The sequence below is a fragment of the Oratosquilla oratoria genome, chromosome 42, assembly GCF_046742065.1.
Source record: "Oratosquilla oratoria isolate Oo_2021 chromosome 42, ASM4674206v1, whole genome shotgun sequence".
In the NCBI taxonomy this organism is placed as follows: Eukaryota; Metazoa; Arthropoda; class Malacostraca; order Stomatopoda; family Squillidae; genus Oratosquilla; species Oratosquilla oratoria.
Window position 1 is genome coordinate 12,076,177 of NC_134818.1, and position 20,096 is coordinate 12,096,272.

Sequence of the window (20,096 nt, forward strand, 5' to 3'; positions counted from 1 at the left end):
AGAGGAGGAAAGGGAGGAGGAAGAGGCGTGCGAGGAGTAAGGTGGATTTTGTTGGGTACGAGGGCGGGAAGTGCAAGGAGAATGAAAGGAGGAGGAGAAAGAGGACGAGGAGAAGAAGAAGAAGGAGGAGAAGGGGAGGTAGGAGGAGCAGGTGGGGGCGGGGTTAGAAGAAGGAGGAGGAGGAAGAGGAGGAGGAAGAAGGGGAGGGAGATTGGGCAGGCGATAGAACCATTAATCAAGAAAGGCTTTGGGTTCTCCTTGTCAAAGTGATGTCACTAAGGTAGATGAAATAGGCCGACGGCAGACAAAGGGAAAGGATAAGGACTCTTCGGTATGTAAGGGGTGGAAAGAGAAGGCGGGAAACCCATAATGTAATGAAACATGAAGAAAGAAAATCGATAAAGAGAGAAAAGAGGGGTCGTAGGGAAAAAGAGGTCTGTGTGTAAGAGGGGAGAGAGAGAGAGAGAGAAAGAGAGAAAGATAACGAAGGGGCGTGTCCTCGTCTGTCTGTCTGTCTGTCTGTCTGCCTTAGGATGATTGATTAGGTGAGATTAAACAAATAAAAAGAAAAACATGCAGAATCACAGAATTAAGAATAATGATATTAAGCGAACGCAAAGAATCCGGAGTTTTCAGACGAAACATTTAGGGAGTCAGACCACCAGAACGATGAGAAATGAACGAAAGTCAAAGAGAAAATGCAGCGTGAAGGAGACGTAGAGGACGTGAAATGTAAAGCGAAATAGATTTATGATAATAGTGAGCCATTGAAGTGGAGAGTTGAATGTATAGTAATAGTAATAAAGGTAATAGAAATAATAGACTTTTGTATCGTAAATGTTTCGTCGCTTTTGATAGTATAAATATATATTTTTGAATTGTGCCGTCTCACTGATTTAGTTTAGACAAGGGGGGGTTGGGGGTAGGGGATTCTGTGTTATACGAAATTTTAATGAAATTCTCATAAGTTAATCTTACAAAAAAATCCAAATTATCGAGGAACCAACGCTTACTGTATGTTCTTGGGAAGGGGATATGTACTGTATACATATATATATATATATATATATATATATATATATATATATATATATATATATAATAGTATGTGTGTGTGTGTGTGTGTGTGTGTGTGTGTGTGTGTGTGTGTGTGTGCGTGCGTGCTTGTGTGCTTGATTCACAATGGTCTTGGATCACGTGTTGGACTCGTGATCGAGAGCTATTTCCCTCACGGAAGAGAGCTCAGAGCTCGTATATGACCGATCTGCGGGTAATGCAGTGACCTTACACGCACACACACACCCAACTCCCCACCCACGAGAGTTGGAGTAACAACCCGCAGCGCAGCGGAACTGAAATTATTTCAGCCCTGGGCGGGTTTCGTGACAGTCAGGAACTCTACCAACTGCGCCACGAGTGTGTGTGTGTGTGTGTGTGTGTGTGTGTGTGTGTGTGTGTGTGTGTGTGTGTGTGTGTGTATTCACCTCGGATCTGCTGCAGTGTGTGTGTGTGTGTGTGTGTATGTGTATGTGTGCATATATCGCTGCAATTCACAAAGACGCGTAAAAATAAATTTGCAGAAAAACCACTGGGAAATAAGAAACTTAGTCCGAACTATTTCCTGTTTTAATACAAAAATAGACGAAAACGTTCGGACTAAGTTTCATATTTCCCAGTGGTTTTTCGGCAAATATATATATTTGTATATATATATATATATATATATATAGATATTTATATATATATATATATATAATATATAAATATATATATATATATATATATATATATATATATATATATATATATATATATATATGTGTGTGTGTGTGTGTGTGTGTGTGTGTGTGTGTGTGTGTGTGTGTGTGTGTGATTCATCATTGTCTTGGATCACATGTTGGACTCGTGATCGACAGCTATTTCCCTCCCGGATGAGAGCTCAGGGCTCATATATGACTGATCTATGGGTAATGCTGTGACCTTACACGCACACAGACACATGCAACTCCCCGCCCACGAGAGTTGGAGTAACAACCAGCAGCGCAGCGATGCTGAAATTATTTCACCCCTGAACGGGATTCGAACTCTGACCGCTGTAGCAGCGGTTGTGAACGCTACCACTGCGCCGTCGAGTCGTGTGTGTGTGTGTGTGTTCTTTTTCCTTTCTTACCTCTTTTTTCAGATTCTAAGTTGTACAAAATTTTGAATAAAGTATATGTTAACCATGAAAACAAGATCCAAAATATGGATAACGGGGTAATGAAGATGTATTTAATCAAGTAACTCACGTTTCTATCGTTGAAGGCAACATAGCACCAAAGTGGAGAGGTTTAAGCAAGATAACAGAACAGAGGGAGAGTAAAAGGATTAGCCTATTGTTTTTTTCATGTGCGTGTGTGTAGTTCACCATGGTCTTGGATCACGTGTTGGGCTCGTGCTAGGCAGCTATTTCCCTCCCGGAAGAGAGCTAAGAGCTCATATATGACCGATCTATGAGTAATGCTGTGACTTAACACGCACACACACACACCCAACTCCCCGCCCACGAGAGTTGGAGTAACGGGTCGACGCTCAGCGATACTGAAATCATTTCAGCTCTGGGCGGGATTCGAACTCGGACCGCTGTAGCAGCGGTTGCGAATGCAACCAGTGCACCGTCGAGCCGTGTTTGTGTGTGTGTATTTACCTAGTTTACCTAGTTGTGTTTACCTAGTTGCATTATACGGAAAAGAAGCTATGCTCGTAGTGACCCGTCTTTGTATCTTTCAGCACCAAGTTTGTTCTTAAATTCTTTTATAGTATTTTCACACACTGTTGCCTCATCTAATTTATTCCAGATATCCACCACTCTGTGTGTGTGTGTGTGTGTGTGTGTGTGTGTGTGTGTGTGTGTGTGTGTGTGTGTGTGTGTGTGTGTGTGTGTCTGTGTGTGTGTGTGTCTGTGTGTGTGTCTGTGTATGTATGTTTTAGTCTAATCATAAAGAATGTTGATCCACGTCGTACGTGGGAGTGTCACCAAAGCCACTGAAATATTGATTGCATCAAAGATACAGTCAATACCCAATACGTAGGGAGAGAGAGAGAGAGAGAGAGAGAGAGAGAGAGAGAGAGAGAGAGAGAGAGAGAGAGAGAGGGGGAGAGAGATGGGGAATGAGAGAGAGAGGGAGTGAGAAAGAGGGAGGGAGAGAGAATGAGAAAGAGAGGGAGAGAGAGAGAGAGAGAAAGGAGAGAGAGAGAAAAATTGAGAGGGCGCGCGAGAGAGAGTAGGGGGAAGAAGTAATAGAAAATGTATTGAGGTTTTTTTTTATCACAAGTGGATTACGAATTTAACAAATGAAAATAGACCAGACCCGGGTCGACCAGCGCCCGAAAAAAAAATAAAATAAAACGAATTGATAGAATATTCGAAAGAAGAGAAAAAGAAATCGAGGAATGCAAAGAGAGGTGAAACATAAGGTAAAAGAAAGACGGGGGGGGAGCGAATATAATTTGATAAACGATGGGAGAAAGGAGGTGAAGGAGGGGAGGGAAGAGGAGTACAAGGGAGAACGGAGAGACATTTTTCTCCTGAATTCGCCCTTCGACAGAAGAAAATTTCTCTTGTTTCAGGAAGAAAGAAATATATAAAGTCTGTCAACGTATTGAAAGAGGAGGTATAGTGATGAAAGACACCATTTAAGGGTATTGGATTCTAAAAATGGGATTGGATAATTCTCAATGGGGTTTGATCCTTCTTAATGGGGTTGGATTCCTCTTAATGGGGTTGGATTCCTCTTAAAGGATTCCGAATCCTTTAAACAGGATCCAACCACCTTATGAGATATCCAACCCCTTCTTAAGAGGAATCCAATTTTATTAGAAAGGATCCAAACTCTTTAGCTTAAAGTGCAGAAAGAGGACTTACCCTTGACTACTACGGGATTCCTCTTGAACTAAATAAAACTGTAGGCGGTAACCAGAATAAAAACATTAAATAGGCTAAACCCGATTCACGAAGGCTCAACTTAGCAAAGGCGATTTAACCAAGATAGCTTGATTTTATATTTCCGAGGGATTCCTCCTAAACTGAATAAAATTGATTGGCCTTAGACAGAAGAAGATTAACTTCTCTTTTTACCTTTCGAGGGGGTGGGGATGTAATAGAGATGAATAGAATAGCCTGACGGCATCAGGAATGCAGGGGAAAGTACCGCATGGCAAGGAAGGGGGTACAAGACAATCGTGACGGGAACGATAGGAAGGATTGAGTGAGAATGACATAATTAAGAATTGATGTCAAATGCGAATGGAGAAAGAAATGTAAAAAACAAAGGGGGTGGAGGGAAAGAGTGAAAGGAATTTAATTTGTAGTCCTGAAAAGAGAGTATGAGAAGAGAGTAAAGAGAAGAGAGGAGACAAGATGAAAGGGACAAGAGAGGCAGAAAGAGGACGAAAAGGAAAATAAGACAAAGGAAAGGGAGAAATGAGAGGAAAGGGAGAGCGGGGAAAGAGTAAATAGCAGTAGAAAACAAAAATGGAACCTTAGATGATTATACACTATTTCCAAAAGGACGCGCAATTTTCCTCATTAGTACCTACACACCTTTCCTCAGTGGAAGTCTCTTTTTAAGGTCATAATTCATAGCTCATTTCAGGACCGTCGGTCTGTCTCCTGGGAGATGATACAGCCTTTGTATATATATATATATATATATATATATATATATATATATATATATATACAATATATATACATATATATATATATATATATATATATATATATATACACACACACATATATATATATATATATAATATATATACACTGAATGGTTCCCATTGATCAATTAATATCTTTTTTCAACCACAAATCACTTTTAATTCCATGCCATCGCAGTCGAGACTGAAGAATCGCTCGATGGAGGCATCCGTTGGAAATTGAAACGTGGACGAGCCGAGGATTCGAACCCAGCTAACCTATAACAAAGTTTCAGTGACTTAAACCAATACGCTATATATGTTGACGAACGGGTTTTCATATAATGGGATGGGGTTGATGGGGAAAAGGGTGGGAGTCTGCTCATACTTTTTCATCAACCTCTTCTAACCTCTAACTCCAGCCTCAATCTCAACCTCACCCCAACCTCAATCCGACCTAAATCCCATCTCAACTCCACTTCGGTCCCATTCCAACTCCCATCCACCAGCCCCAACCACCACCTCAGCATCAACCCCAACCCCGAATATAACCCCAAAACCACCAACCCCAACTGTCTCCCTAACCCCCAATCACCACTTCAACTCCCAACCCCAAATACAATTCCCAACTTCCACTAACCCCAACCACCACTTCAACTCCCAACCCCAAATACAACCCTTTACCACCACCAACCCCCAACCTCCAATCCTTAACCCTAGTCTCACCTCTTGAGAGGGCAGATACAGGGCATAGTGGAGTGAAAAATAATTACCGCGAGCGAAATGCAATTGTAAGGGAAGAGGGAAAATATGTTGTTATATTTTTTCCGGAGGATTTCGACTGGTTAGTTAGGTTAGATTAGGTAGGTCAGGTGAATAGGTTAGGTTAGTTTAGGTTAGGTTGGTTAGTTAAGATTAGGTAGGTTTACGTTAGAACGTTAGATAGGTAGGTTAGTTTAGGTTAGGTAGGTTAGTTTAGGTTAGGTAGGTTAGTTAAGTATAGGTAGGTTAGTGTAGGTTTGATAGGTTAGTGTGGGTTTAATAGGTTAGTTTACGTTGGATAGGTTAGTTTAGGTTAGGTTAGGGAGTTAGGCTAATTTAGGTAGGTTAGTTTAGATTAGGTGGATTAGGTTAGGGAGGTATGTTAGGTTATTTTAGGTTAGGTTAGAGGGGTAGGTTAGGTTAAATATGTTAGTTTAGGTTAGATCAGCATATTCCCGATAACCATTTTCTTGATTAAAAAGGAAAATGTTTGAGAACAGATTTCTGATTAATCTTAATAAAAACACGAAAATGAAAAAAGTACATCTATTTTTGTATGTGCGCATTATTCTTACGATACGCATGCGTCAACGCCTTATTTATTAAAGAAATGCTTCTTATTTTTTATTTTTGATGAAAAAATGAAAAAAAAAATGCAAGAGGAAGGAACTGAGCATCGACGGCGAAGAACGCGTTCTTACATTCGAGAATGGGAGAGGTACGTCCAGAGGAGGCGAGAAAGAGCGAGAGAATGGGAAGAATGAATTGTTCCACTTCAAGACGGGTGGACGTTGAAAGTGGAAGAACGAAAAGGAGTAACGAGAAAGAGGGTCGGGTTGGGAGGGAGAGAGGGTGAGGAAAGGAGGAAGTGGGATAGGCGAGATGGGGAGGAAGTTGTGTATGAATGGGTAGTGAGGAAGGAGTGAAGGAAAGAGGAAGTGGGGGTGAGAAGGGGAGGAAGTATGGGGAGGATAGTGTGAAAGAGGGGGGTAAGGAAGAAGAGAAGGTGAAAGAAGGAGGAATTGGGGGGTTGAGATGGGGAGGAAGTTGGGGCAGGATGGGGAGAAAGATGGGTTGATTTTGGGAGGAAGAGAGGGCGAGGGAAGGAGGGAGTTTTGATAAGATAGGGAGTATGGGGGAGGATGGGGAGAAAAGGGGATTGAGTCTAGGAGGACGAAGGGTGAAGAAAGGAGGAGGTGGGAGGTGAAATGGGGAGGAAGTCGGGGTAGGATGGGGAGAAAGAGAGGGAGGGGTAGGGAGGAAGGGGAGAGGGAGGGGAAGTGAGGAAGAAGTTGGGGTGAGATGGGGAGAAGAGAGCTCAAGGTTGGGGGGGAAGAAGGAAGTGTAGTGGGGGAGAGAGGGATGGACTGGCTTGTACAAAAGAACAAAAATCCGTTAGATGATTTTATTCTGGTTGATAACAAAATTTCCTTACAGCTAATGGATGGGCTTCGGACTGAAAGAGGTGTTGACGGGCCGAGACCCCCCCCCCTTCGCCCTTTTCCTCCTTCTCCTCCTCCTCTTCCTTCATCTCGGTTGCATAAAAATGTCTGTTCTTAACTTAAATAAAACCCATGAGGTGTGTCACTGAATTGAAGAGGTTTAGTGGGACCGAGGTGGATTATGTGGGGAAACAGAAGTAAGCTAAGAGTAACGAGGAGAAAGAAACAAAATGTGGAACGGTAAGCGTGGAAATGGAGATAACAAGGAGAGAAGGAGGAGGATTGGAAGTAGAACAAAGGTTGAGAAAGTGAATAGCGAGAGAGAGAGAGAGAGAGAGCAGGTAGGATAAGGGTAAATGTAGGCGAAGAATTCAGAAGCAATTATCATAGAAGATCGAGACGCAAGACATATTTACAATGAGAGGTCGGAGAGTCCCATTCAGAAAGGGTCTTCGGGTAATCTTCTTCTCAAAATTTTGGTTTTGATACTCTAAGGGACGCCATGCAGAAACACTGTAAGGGGATCGGTGATAAAAAATTTGAATGGGTTTCTTTAAATGGTAAAAAAAAAACACAATTTTGACCTAAAGATTACTCGAAGAGCCTCTTCAAGAAAAAAAGGTGGCTTCAAGCTTCTGGTCTGTGACCTCTCGTCTGGAAAAGGAGAAGGTTATGAAACACAGCCTCGGAGGGGAGAAGGAAAACTGGTTTCAGAGCTCAGAGGTGAAAAAGGATGAAGACTGTCGTAGAAAGAGAGAGAGAGAGAGAGAGCTCAGAGTTTCAGAGAGAGTTTCAGAGCTCAGAGGTGAAGAAGGATGAAGACTGTCGTAGAAAGAGAGAGAGAGGGAGAAGGGTGCTGTGAAGTGCAAAGAAACGAATGAAATAACCTGGCGGCAGCCAGAAGAAAAGGAAAAGTACTACTCGATACGGAAGGAGTTACTTGCGATGGACCGTAACCCCATCACTACTGAGGCTACAACGAAAACGAATGAAATCGCCTGGCGACACACTAGGCTAGCATGCTACTTGCAGTTGCTATTTCGAGTAGAAACGACTTGGGTTACAATATTCTAGACTTCCGTAAGAACATCACAAGAACATGTCTAACACACACACACACTCACACACACACACACACACACACACACACACACACACACACACACACACACACACACACACACACACACACACACACACACACACACACACACACACACGCGTGCGTTATAGCATTGGGAAATGCACGCCCAGGCTTAACTACGAAGGCAAAGCCAGTGGTACGCAAGAAATGACTTGCAAAGCTCTTCTTTGCTGTTCGCTTGGATACTCCGCGTCCATATTAAAAAGAAAAAGAGAGAGAGAGAGAGAGAGAGAGAAGACGAAGGAGAAGAAAAAAATATATATCTTCCAGGACGCCTGGTTTCCTCGTGACGTTGAGGTAAAAGAGTCTTCACCATCGTGGGGGAATCTCAAGAAGCACCCAAAGAACGATTCCGAAAAACTGAAGTTTGATTCCTAAATACATCTTGCATATCGCTCAGGCCATTTCGTATTTCTCTTCTTTTTTTTTTCGTTTTTCTTTCTGTCAGTTTTCGTTGTTTTCTGATTTATACACGACTTTTTGTTTGCAGACCATCCATTTGATGAACGAAGAAGCACACTACGAGAAAATCCCGTATACTACACAACAAGTACGTTGTTGGCAAGGCTTGGGTGTTTGTCCGTTTTCTTCGGTTTGGTCCTTAGACCAAAAGTCTGTCCCTCTTGTTATCTTCAACCAGTAACTGAATCGCTTTAAGTATTTTGGATTCAGCGACTGCTTATATGAGCTTTCCTTTGCGTCTTCTACAGGCTTGCCTAACTGGCGTTGTGCTTAGCTTTGCTTTTATCATTTATTTATTCATTTATTTATTCATTATTGTGCGCGCGGTTCTGGCTTCCGTCAAATGTGAGTCTTTCTTTGTGACGTCATGTCGTCTTCGTACTCATACACGCCTTTCATTTGTTTTGCTTAATTTTGCCCTCCATGTTTTTCTTGTTTCTATTCATGTTTATTTTTATACCTTCTTCCTCCTTTTCGTCTTTTTCTTCTTCTTTTCCTTCTTCTTCTTACTCCTTTCGATGAAATGGTTTCGTGCTTTCTGTGAAGCTTTCAGCGTATGAGTGGTGTTCTATACATTATCTCACGTATGAAAATACACACACGAGCGCGCACACACACGCACGCACATATAAAACATATACACAAACATAAACACACACGCACACGCACATATAAACGCACACGCACGCACATATTAACACACATGCACAAACACATTCGCACACATAAAGACACATTAACAAGCACACAAAGTAATATAAAGAAAAATGTCCACGGAGACAGGCGAACTGGTAGTCGTACAGACGCGAAACGATAGTGTTGCATCTGGTAGATCCACACTCCCCCCACGATTGCTATTGCTTGCTAAAGCTGTCACAGGAACCATCAAGAGCGTGAGTTGCACTGTGGTCGTTGCTGTACCCTTCACATTCGGCACGGCGTCAGACCAGACGCTGATACTGAAAGAAACTCATCGGAGCTGAATAAAATGGCGTGTGTGTGTGTGTGTGTGTGTGTGTGTGTGTGTGTGTGTGTGTGTGTGTGTGTGTGTGTGTGTGTGTGTGTGTGTGTGTGTTTCACCTTGGTCTTTGGATCACGTGTTGGACTCGTGATCGACAGCTATTTCCCTCCCGGAAGAGAGCTCACAGCTCGTATGACCGATCTATGGGTAATGCCATGACCTTACACGCACACACACACCCAACTCCTCGCCCATGAGAGTTGGAGTAACGACTCGAAGCACAGCGATACTGAAATAATTTCAGCCCTGGGCAGGATTCGAATCAGGTACCGCCGGCACCGTCGTATTGACAGTCTGGTACTCTACCAACCGCGTCACCGAGTGAGTGTGTGTGTGTGTGTGTGTGTGTGTGTGTGTGTGTGTGTGTGTGTACACTGAACCTAACACAACAGTATTTCTACCAGTATTAATCTTCTTCCTACTAGTCTCAGTGTTCCTGAAAATAGTTCGCGATTCAGAAGCTGACTGCTTCTCCAATTTCGACGTTTCGGTTACAAAGAGACATTGTCAGGAAACTATAAAAACTCGGGCACACACGGACACAAAAGACAAGTTAGACTACAGGATAGGTTACGGTTTAAAAATACGCGTGGATTGTCAGGAGGTTTTCGTGACCTGAAAAGATGGCTTTAATGTAAGGAGCAGGAACGAGCAACTGAAGAGTATTTCTTAGTTGGATTAAAAATAAACTTGGGAAGAGATTGTTCCTTTACATGTGGCAGAAGTAATGAATAAGGCTATAGCAAGGTTAGATGTGTGTTTGTGTATATGCGTGTGTGTGTATGTATGTGTGTGTGTGTGTGTGTGTGTGTGTGTGTGTGTGTTTATTTACCTAATTGTAATATACGAGTTCGGAGTTGTGCTTATGAGGTCCTGTCTGTTTGCCTCCACTCACCAAAATTTTGCCTTGTGTGTGTGTGTGTGTGTGTGTGTGTGTGTGTGTGTGTGTGTGTGTGTGTGTGTGTGTGTGTGTGTGTGTGTGTGTGTGTGTGTGTGTGTGTGTGTGTGTGTGTGCGTGCGTGTATGTGTGTGTGTGCACGTGCGCACACCTATGCGTGACCCTGTAACGAACGCGCTTGCTCTCCACGTTCGTGAGATTTACTTCCTGTGTCGACTCCACGCGTGGTTCTGTTGACGACATCCCGCCCGCCCGTCCTCAAGTCCAACCAACAGCTCCCGCTGTCGCGTTATCACGCTTCACCGAGGCCTTATCACCTCTTGACGGCCTTCCTTCATCCTTCCATCACGTGCCTATCACCTCCCGTGTTATCTTACCTCGCTGCCTCTTATCACGTCCACGCCTAACTTGTCTCTATCAAGGTGATGTCTCATCCTTCCTTTCTATTGTGTCTTCGACCACGCAGCCTTCAGTGCTTCTCCAAAAGCTGAATAAAGTCCCAAGGCTTGCTGTCTTCCACATGGAGGCTTCGTCTGATTAAAATCGCCTGGCATTATTCAGAAGAAAGAAAGAAGAACGCCATTAGGATGAAAGGATCATCATTTTCCAAATGTGTCAGAAAAAGAAAATGAATACGATCGAAATTTTGAGCTGGCCACAGGCTTAGAAAAGAGACAATTATATGTTTCCCCCATCATCTTCGTTCTCCCTCCCCCTTTCCTTCCCTCTTTCCCACACTCCTACCTTGAATATTTCCTTCCCTCCTCTCCCTCTCTTCCTCCTTTTCTTCCTCCCTTTCTCCTCTACCTTTCATTCACTTCCTAATTCCATCCCTTCTTCCCTTCTCCATCCTTCCTACCCTCCCCTTTCCTCCCTCATTCTTTCCCATTTTCTTTGACTCCTTCACTTTCCCTTACTCATTCCTTCCTTTCTTCCCTCTCTTTCTATTTCCTTGCTCCTCTTCTCCTTCCTCTTTTCCTTCCTTTCTCGTTGCCTTCCACTTTCCCTCCCTTCTCTCCACCCTTCTTCCTTTCCTTCTTCCATCCCTGCCTTCCACCTTCCCTCCCTTCCTCCTCTCCCTGCCTTCCACCTTCCCTCCCATCCTCCTTCTCTCCCTGCCTTCCACCTTCTCTCCCATCCTCCTTCTCTCCCTGCCTTCCACCTTTCCTCCAATCCTCCTTCTCTCCCTGCCTTCCACCTTCTATCCCTCCCTCTTTCCCTCTCTCCATGCTTCCCTTCCTTCCTCCCACCTTCCCTCCTTTCCTCCCCTCCCTCCTTCCCTTCCTCATTCCCTCCCTTTCCTCCCTCCCTTCCCCTTCTTCCGTTCCTTTGATTGGTGACTTCGAGCGAAGTGCGATGACCGTCCTCCTCTTCTTCTCCTCCCGCAGGCGGTTCTGGTGGTTGGCGACGACGGGGAGAAGGCCCAATGCCGCGTCCTCGACTGTGACTCCATCAACCAGGTCAAGGCGAAGATTCTGGACGCCCTCTACCGCAACACTCCGCACTCCCTCAGGCCCTCCGTCAACCAAGTCGATCTAGGTAAGCCGCAGCTCTCTGTAAGTAATCAACCTCACATTAAGGCGACACCTTCCTTCGCCAATCAGACATATTTATGACACATATGTTGCAGTAGCGTGTTTTTTTCAGTCACCATGGGAGTGGGATAATTATTATTTTTTTTATCAAATCATTTTAAGACTTTTTTTTTCCTTCGTTGCTATAGAATGGCGTCATGGAAGGAACGGGCACCTGATCCTGGCTGAATACGATATGACCACGAAGGAAGAAGGTAGCGGCTGGCGACGGGTCAACACACTGGCACACTACGGCGTCAAGGGCTCAGCACTCATGGCCCTGGTGCCAAGCACGCACGCGCACACCAACGCCAACTCCTACGGCGCCAGATGTAATAACTGTAAGTATGGCAACTCGGGGATGTATGCGGGTTTATGGTTTATCACTGTTCACTTGGATCACGTGACTGACGCGTGATTGATAGCTGTTTCCTTTCCTGATGAGCTTCATACCTCGTGTGGCTCGAGTTAAGGGTAATGCTCTGATCTTATACAGCACGCACTCTCTCTTTCTCTCTCTCTCTCTCTCTCTCTCTCTCTCTCACACACACACACACACACACACACACACACACACACACACACACACACACACACACACACACACACACAAAACTTGGAGTTGTTATTAGGACGAGAACTCTTGTTTTGAAAAACCCTTTATGTATGCTGGACCAGATATATGTACTCTATTTCACAAGCTGTTGAACAATACCTTCTGATATGTGTAACACTGTTTTTCTGTTCACATTGGCTGTAAACATTCGCACGTGTGTGTGTGTGTGTGTGTGTGTGTGTGTGTGTGTGTGTGTGTGTGTGCAGGCGGTCCCACAGTTTCGTTCATGGTATAAGTTAGTTTGTTGTTAGAATTTGTCGACTTTAGTTAGAATGTCAATGCGACAGCTATAACTCTTCAGGCGGTTTAGAACGTAGACTATGCAATTTAGTGAACCAGTGAATGAGTATAATATTCACTGGTATTCATTAGTAACTTGGGTCGCGCGGTAGTCCAGTGGATACCGTGTCGAACTCTTGAGCAGGTGGTCGCGAGTTCGATTCCCGGGAGGGACCTACTGCGTGCTTCTTGCGTTGGTTCCCAATTGTTCTGACCAGGCGGGGAAAGGACCCAAATATCGGCCAAAAAACCCAGCGACTTGCCGCAACTAACAGGGCTAGTCCTTCAAGGGGCTTCTCACTTCCCACTTCATGGTATTGGGATGGTAACAAATATTTCCTCATGTTGTTATCTCTCGCCTAACTCTGTCACTCCTCTTCCCCAGCAGGCACGACTACGTACGGGACTCTGGCCGGAGGCGGTAACAGTCCCTCTGGCAGCGGCTGCCCGGACCTAGAATCAGGCGCTAGGGGCAACACCTACCACCTGGTCAAGCCCGTCGACCACGACTCGCCCTGCAGAGGCGTCGAGAGAACCCACAAGGCCATTCCGGAGATCTTCCTGACCCGGCTTCTCTCCACCAAGGGTACCGTCCATAAGTTCGTCGACGACTTCTTCAGGACGATCCTCTCGCCGAACGAGGCCCTCCCCCCAGCAGTCAAGTGGCTCTTCGATTTCTTCGACACCACGGCGCGGTGCCACGGGATCACCGACCCGGAAGTCGCCCTGGCCTGGAAGTCCAACAGTCTGCCCCTCCGGTTCTGGGTGAACTTCATCAAGAACCCGGACTTCATCCTTGACATGCACAAGAGTCCTACTGTAGACTCGTGTCTTTCGGTCATCGCGCAGACCTTTATGGACGCGTGTTCGACCACAGAACACCGTCTGGGCAAGGACTCGCCCTCGAACAAGCTCCTTTTCGCCAAGGACATGACCCAGTACCGGGCCATGGTGAGGTCCTTCTACCACGGCGTGAGGGACCTGCCCCCAGTCACGGACCAAGACATGGCCGCGCATCTTCACCAACTGAGCATAAGCCACCAGACCCATCTAGACCCCACGCCCGCCTTAAAAGAGCTCTTTCACGCTTACATCACCAAGTACTACATGCAGATCCTCGAGGCCTTGGAGTTGGACCCAGAATGCCGGAGTCTTCACCTCGCTCACAAGCTCGATAACATTCTTTGTACGCTCAACGGGCAACCCACGTCCCTCTGCTGAAGTGAGCCGTCCACTTCGGTGCGCGGCGGTCTATAGTGGCTAGTGCGTTGGATCGGAGACCTCTTGTCGTGGTTTCCGAAGTCATTCTTGCCTCGGGGAAGACCCAAGTTGTCATTCCAGGGAAGGAAAGCCTTTGAGAGGTGATGGTGCGACTGACGGTGATGTTGCGAACTCTTCGGGAGCGGAAGAAGGAAGCGTTTATTTTGTGTTGCGGCGAAGAGCTGTGAGCTCTCAGGAGCTGAACGCTAGACGCTGTGACACAATGACCCTTGGTGTCTTGGGAAGACCCACGTGTTTCAACGCTGATCGAAAACAGCACGACTATGGCAGGCAGAGACGATGCTACGGTGCCATGAAGGAATACTGAAACGTTGATGACGTAGAGGGAGTGCCATTTTACAAACAAGGATGCCAAGTGTGGGACGATCACTGGCGCCACGCGAAGTGCTACTCGTGAAACAAAGAAGCATTAGTGTAAAACGATGACTTAATGGTGCCACAACTTAAGATAGAAAAAAAAAAGATTCAGATGAGACTTTGGTATCTCAACTATTGTATCCGTTTTCTACGCAACAGTTACCCCCCCGCGCCGCCTTCATGGTCCGTTTTCTGTTGCTGCTAAGGATCTTTGTTGCCAGTAATGGTGGCGGCACAGTAGGCATTTCTCGCTAGCATGCTACTTGCTTCTGCTACTCTTAGCAGAAATGATTTCGGTTAAAATATTCTAGACTTCCGTAAGAACATCTCAACGTGTTTAACATCCTCTTAGTTCATTTAGCTTCTCGCTACATGACGTAAGTAATTTGACATTTGGAATTTTGGAAGAAAAAAAAAATCGTAACCGAAGTTGCTTCTAATGAAAGTAGCAAAAGCCAATAGCATGCTAGCGAGAAATGCATAGTGTTCCACCACCTGAAGTGGGCTGCCTTCGTATACAAACTTTGTAGTCCTTTTTTTATCCTTGCTGTTACATAATAACTAGTTCCTAGCCAAAGAATAGATTAACGTGCGTGTGCCGAGGAGATATGAGGACACAGTTGGACTGTTCTGTTGACGACAGAGCGATGGAAGTTTCCGATATTGTCGTTATTCTGTGTCGACAAGTTGTCTGTGCACTCGGACGATGATGATGATAATTAAGAAGGAAATTATGATGATGTTGATTATTAGGACGGAAATGATGATGATAATTAAGATGGAAATTATGATGATGATGATGATGACAATTCAGACGGAAATTATGATGTTGATGATGATGATGATGATGTTAGTGTTACGAGACGACCCTAGCCAGCTGTGCGATGACCATCTGAGTAGATGGCTTTAGGCGATCCCATTGTTTGGCGACATGACGATCTAATGAGTCGACCTACACATAGTACTTAGCGCCGAGTCTGTGATTTTGTAATTATAGAACATTCCCGTACAATGGGGCGTCGTCGGTAGAATGAGAGAACGACTCCCGCGGAGCGAGGAGCCATTGGCCTCTCATGAACGAAATTTGGCCAAGAAATTACAAGAAGAATCTCGCACACTGGAAAGAGAAGAGAAACTTCTTCTTTTTTCGCCAAGAAGGAAGAAGATGAAGAAGAAGAAACCGCTGCAAATATCCTCGACCGCGAAATGAAAAGAAAGAAAAAAAAGATAAAAGAGGAAATGATTCAAGAATTCTTGTGGAAAAAAAATATCGAGTGTATGAAATATTCGAAGAACAACAGTTATTCTATGGTGCCTATAGATTAGAATCACTGCTAGTGTAGAGAATGGAGTGTGTTCTACCCTTGCTTGACGGCACCCCCACCCCCCTCCCCACCTCCTCCTACTCCTCCTCCTCCTCCTCACCGCCCACTCATCCTCTGGTACTTTTCCAAGTCACCCATCACCCCCTCTCTAACCTTCAGAGCTTCGAAATCCCTTTCCCCTTTCCTTCTGCCTTTTCCCCTTTGCCCTTACCCAACACTTTACCTTTTCCTTCCCCTTCTCCACTATCCCTTTCTTCATCCTTTCCCTCTTTCTCCCCGTTCTTATTCCCTTTATTTCCTCTTTCTCTTTCCCTTCCTTTTCTTTGTCCTATTCCTCCTTTACCCAGTTCTTGTTCTCTTTTTCTTCCCCGTCTCTTCCCTTCTTCCCTTTCCTCATGCTTCCCTTTATCTTTCATCCCTCTTCCCATTTTCATTCCCTTTCCCCCATTCCGTTTTCTTCCTCTTCCACCCTTCCCTTTTTCTTACATTTTCTCCATCCCCATACTTTCTCGTATTTTTATTTCTCTATACCTTTCCTCCTTTGTCCTCATTCCTTCTACCCACTTCTATTTATTCACCAGACCCTTATCTATTCAACACTCTCCCTATTCCTCTCTACTCCTATCTTCCCCCTCTCCTCTCTACTCCCACTTCCCACTCCCCTCTCCACTCTTACCTTCCATCTCTACTTCCCCCTTTCCTCTCTATCCTCCCTCGCCTCTCTACTCCCACCTTCCTTCTCCTCTCTTCACTCCCACCTTCCCTGACTACTTCCCCCTTCCCTCTCTGTTTCCCCCTCTCCTCTCTACTCCCATTTCCCCCTCCCCTCTCCACTCCCATCTTCCCTCTCTAATTCCCCCTCTCCTCTCTACTCCCACCTTCCCCCCTTCCTTCTTCACTCCCATCTCCCCTCTCTAATTCCCCCTTCCCTCTTTATATCCCCTTCTCCTCTCTACTCCCACCTTCCCCCCTTCCCTCTCCACTCCCTTCCCTCTCTATTCTCTGTTACCCCCTTCCCTTTTCCCCTCTACCCCCACCTTCCCTCTCTACCTCCCAATCCCCCTTACTCTCTACCTCTCCCTCCCCTCTCAACTCGCCCACTCCCTCTTTTCTCATCTCTTCATCTGTGTCCCCTCCCCCACCCATCACCCTCCCCCCCATATACAGTAAGGGTTAAAACTCAAAACACCCACGAATGTTTACTGTGCACATATAACGTATAATGCGACATATTTGATATATATTTTTTCTATTACATACCTTGCATACTATAAAGTAAATACTGTGTAGAAATATGTATCAAATGCGCGTCGAGCAACAAGCGTTATATTTGTTGAGTAAATGTCACTTCGCGGTGGAGCTTCGTGTCGCGTTTAATCATCTCTGACCTCGGGTACTCTTTTAGGCCTTTTCCTGTGATTTTCGAAAACATCATAATTTACACAAACCAAAAGCCATTCCCCCGCCCCCTTATTGAGAAGGTTGCTAAATCAAAACACACACACTTTATGACATTCTTTAAACCCTCCCTTTGCAATCAACAACAGTACTTAAAAACCTTCACCCCCCTTTTACCTTTCCCCCCGGGAATATATCCAGAGATCATTTGTCTCGCACCCTTCTCCCCCCCCTCCCCCCGGGAGTATATCCACAATCGCAGTTCCTCTGTTTCCTCCTAACACCAGTCCCCTCCTCCAGCAGAGTATGGCGAAGTAAGATCTCTCACCCTTCGCCCGATGTAATACTACTGTGCCCATAGGAGTGCGCTGGTGACGTCATCGGAAGCGTGCTGGTCTCGTATTCGTTTAGTTGTGGGTTCGAGTTCCGCACTTCTCTCCGATTCCCAGCAGTGACTGTTACGCATAATAGGGCAAAGGTGACGGCATCGGCCGGAGGTACTCAGCGCCTCCTGGTGTAAGCTCCTCACTATCTTAACAGGAGTAGGCAGCGTGTGTCATGAATCCTTCGGAGGCAAAATGCTGACCCACTCGGCAGGGGAGCAGAGTTGAGTCTTCTGCTTCTTCAGGAGTACTGGAAGTACAGGTTTCTGTCAAGATCTGTACTTCACAGTTCCAACTTTTATTTCCTCACTGCGGTTAGGAGTTGGTCCTTTCCTTGTTAGCGACCGCAGGACGGCCATGCTTGTTAGAACCGCTATCACCGTCGTTCGTTACTCCCATGAAACTTCCGTGTCACCCTTGAACATTTTGTTTTGGCTTATGTCAATTGGTTCATCTTTAAAGAGGAACCTCTTGGGGCTGGAAGATCGAGATGCAGTTTCGATTAATTCTTTAATCTCATATGTAGACGACTTTCTTCAGCTAAAGAGGTCATTCCAGGTGAACTGAAGTTCTTTGAGGTCATCTTGATCCCATCGCTGCCACCACTAGTAGCCTTAACAGACATCGAAAGCCATTGGTTGTTTTGTCACTACAAACTCTAGTTGTTTTGTCTTCTGTCACTGCAGACTCCTAACGTCACTGTAACTTAATTCCATCACTCCCGTTCCTTGACGTCAATGAATCAAAACTTTTGTCAATATACAGATTCTCTTTCTCCTGGTCGATTTTTTTGAAGTCGTCCCTCACTTGCTCCCTAACTCTCTCTCCTCGTCCCCCACCCTCCCTCCCTCCCTCCCTCCCTCTCTCCATCACTAACTCCCTTCCCTCCCCTGTTCCCTGGAGCTGCATTTGCAGCGATAAAATTATTCCACATGAAAAATCGTAAAAACTGCATTCAAAGGGACCTGGCAAAAACATGGCTGGAATTCAAAGCAAAGGGAGCTTTTTCTTCTTCATCTCTCAATATAGCATTTTTCCCTCTCTGTTCTTCCGTATAGCATTTTTTTCCCTTCATCTTTTCATCAGTTCATACTATTTTTCGGTCATTATGGTGGAATGTTATTGTCAGGTTAATTGAAGAACTTAATGGAACAGGCTAACTACAGAACATTGTGGTGATTTCAGGTTTGTATTCTTGAGATTAAGGTTGAGCTTAGTAGAGGGGAAGGGAGTTGGGCAATAACGACACATCCCAAGGGAATCTCTGTGGCAATTTTGGGAGAATCCCAATTTGCAAGCGGGAAAGAAGAGAGGAAGGAGGTTAGAGTGGTCCGGTGTGGTTCAAACTCTACCGCAGTCGTAACGCAGTCCATACGATCAACCTGGTACTATACCTCCACCTTACCGGAGAGGCGAGGCGGGCCGGACTTCGGCCATACGAACTCGGTACTAAAGTTGTCTGGTATTTGACATTACGAACTCAAAAGCTGGAAGCTTTCGTAAGGGCCATTGAGGAAATTTTCGTTAGTTCAACGTCGGATTATTTTTTTCTTTTTCTTTCCCTTCCCCTTCCCCTCTCCTCTTCTCAATCTCTCACACTCCCTCACAAGGATCTTTTAGTGGGAATTAAGACTTTCATCACATTTCTTGGTATCACCAGACAGTTTTATCCAATTGATCGAATGTCCATTGTTCGAAAAATCACCCTGTGAGAGAAAATGAGGCTTTCGTAATTATCTTGTTAGAAGAATCACACTGTCACGTATAATGAGGCTTTTGTAATTCTCTTTCTGTCGCCAAGCGATTTTGCTCACTCGCGGGGAGGAATTGACCTTATGTGTTGCTGTCGCATTCGCTTAGTTGTGGGCTCAAATCCCGCACTCCTCTCCGATTTCCAAGATTGTTACCTGCCCCGACAGTCCCCAAAGAGCATAATAGGGCGAAGGTGATGGCTTCGGCAGCAGCTACTCAGCGCTTCCTGGCGTAGGGTCCTCACCTTCTAATAAAGGTGATGACCACACTAATCCCAGTCAGATCCTTAAACTCATGACCTGAACAGTCTTCGTCATCCTATTCCTCCTTATCCTTCCTTCCTCCCCTTCCTTCTTCCACTTCCCCATCCCTCTTTCTCTCCCACCCCTTCCTTCAATCTTAACAAATACCTTGACCATGTCCCGAAGCTCTGTGTGTTTTGTTCATTTATCTCTAATCCTGATTTTTTTTCCATCAGCTCGCAGATACCCTTGTCCTCAAAACCTTCCCCCCCCCCTCACGGTTACCCTCCCCTCCCCAACCCCCAATCCACTAATTTTAACTCCATTTCTCACTTTAACACAAATACTTCAGAAAGGTTTCCACACGCGGTCCACTTCAGGATGTGACCAGATTTCAATGGACACGTCAACTTCAGTCTGTACTTTATAATACATTAGCATAAACACGCCTTTTCAGAACCAGTCACACATAGATGATGT

General features: G+C 45.2%; 1 protein-coding gene across 3 annotated transcripts in view; it reads left to right on the forward strand.

The window, feature by feature from the left end:
- Nucleotides 1-18,471, forward strand: part of LOC143021454 (plexin-B-like) — a 224,489-nt gene extending 206,018 nt beyond the window's left edge. Inside the window, exons 16-19 of one of the 3 annotated variants that reach the window (XM_076178947.1) lie at nucleotides 8,519-8,578; nucleotides 11,798-11,948; nucleotides 12,133-12,324; nucleotides 13,267-18,471. In XM_076178947.1, coding sequence (XP_076035062.1) covers nucleotides 8,519-8,578; nucleotides 11,798-11,948; nucleotides 12,133-12,324; nucleotides 13,267-14,099 — 1,236 coding nt within the window. In that variant the 3' untranslated portion in view covers nucleotides 14,100-18,471. Of the gene's footprint in view, nucleotides 1-8,518; nucleotides 8,579-11,797; nucleotides 11,949-12,132; nucleotides 12,325-13,263 lie in introns of all 3 variants that reach the window. The other 2 variants (XM_076178946.1, XM_076178948.1) reach the window with 2 other exon arrangements.
- Nucleotides 18,472-20,096: the final 1,625 nt, after the last annotated feature.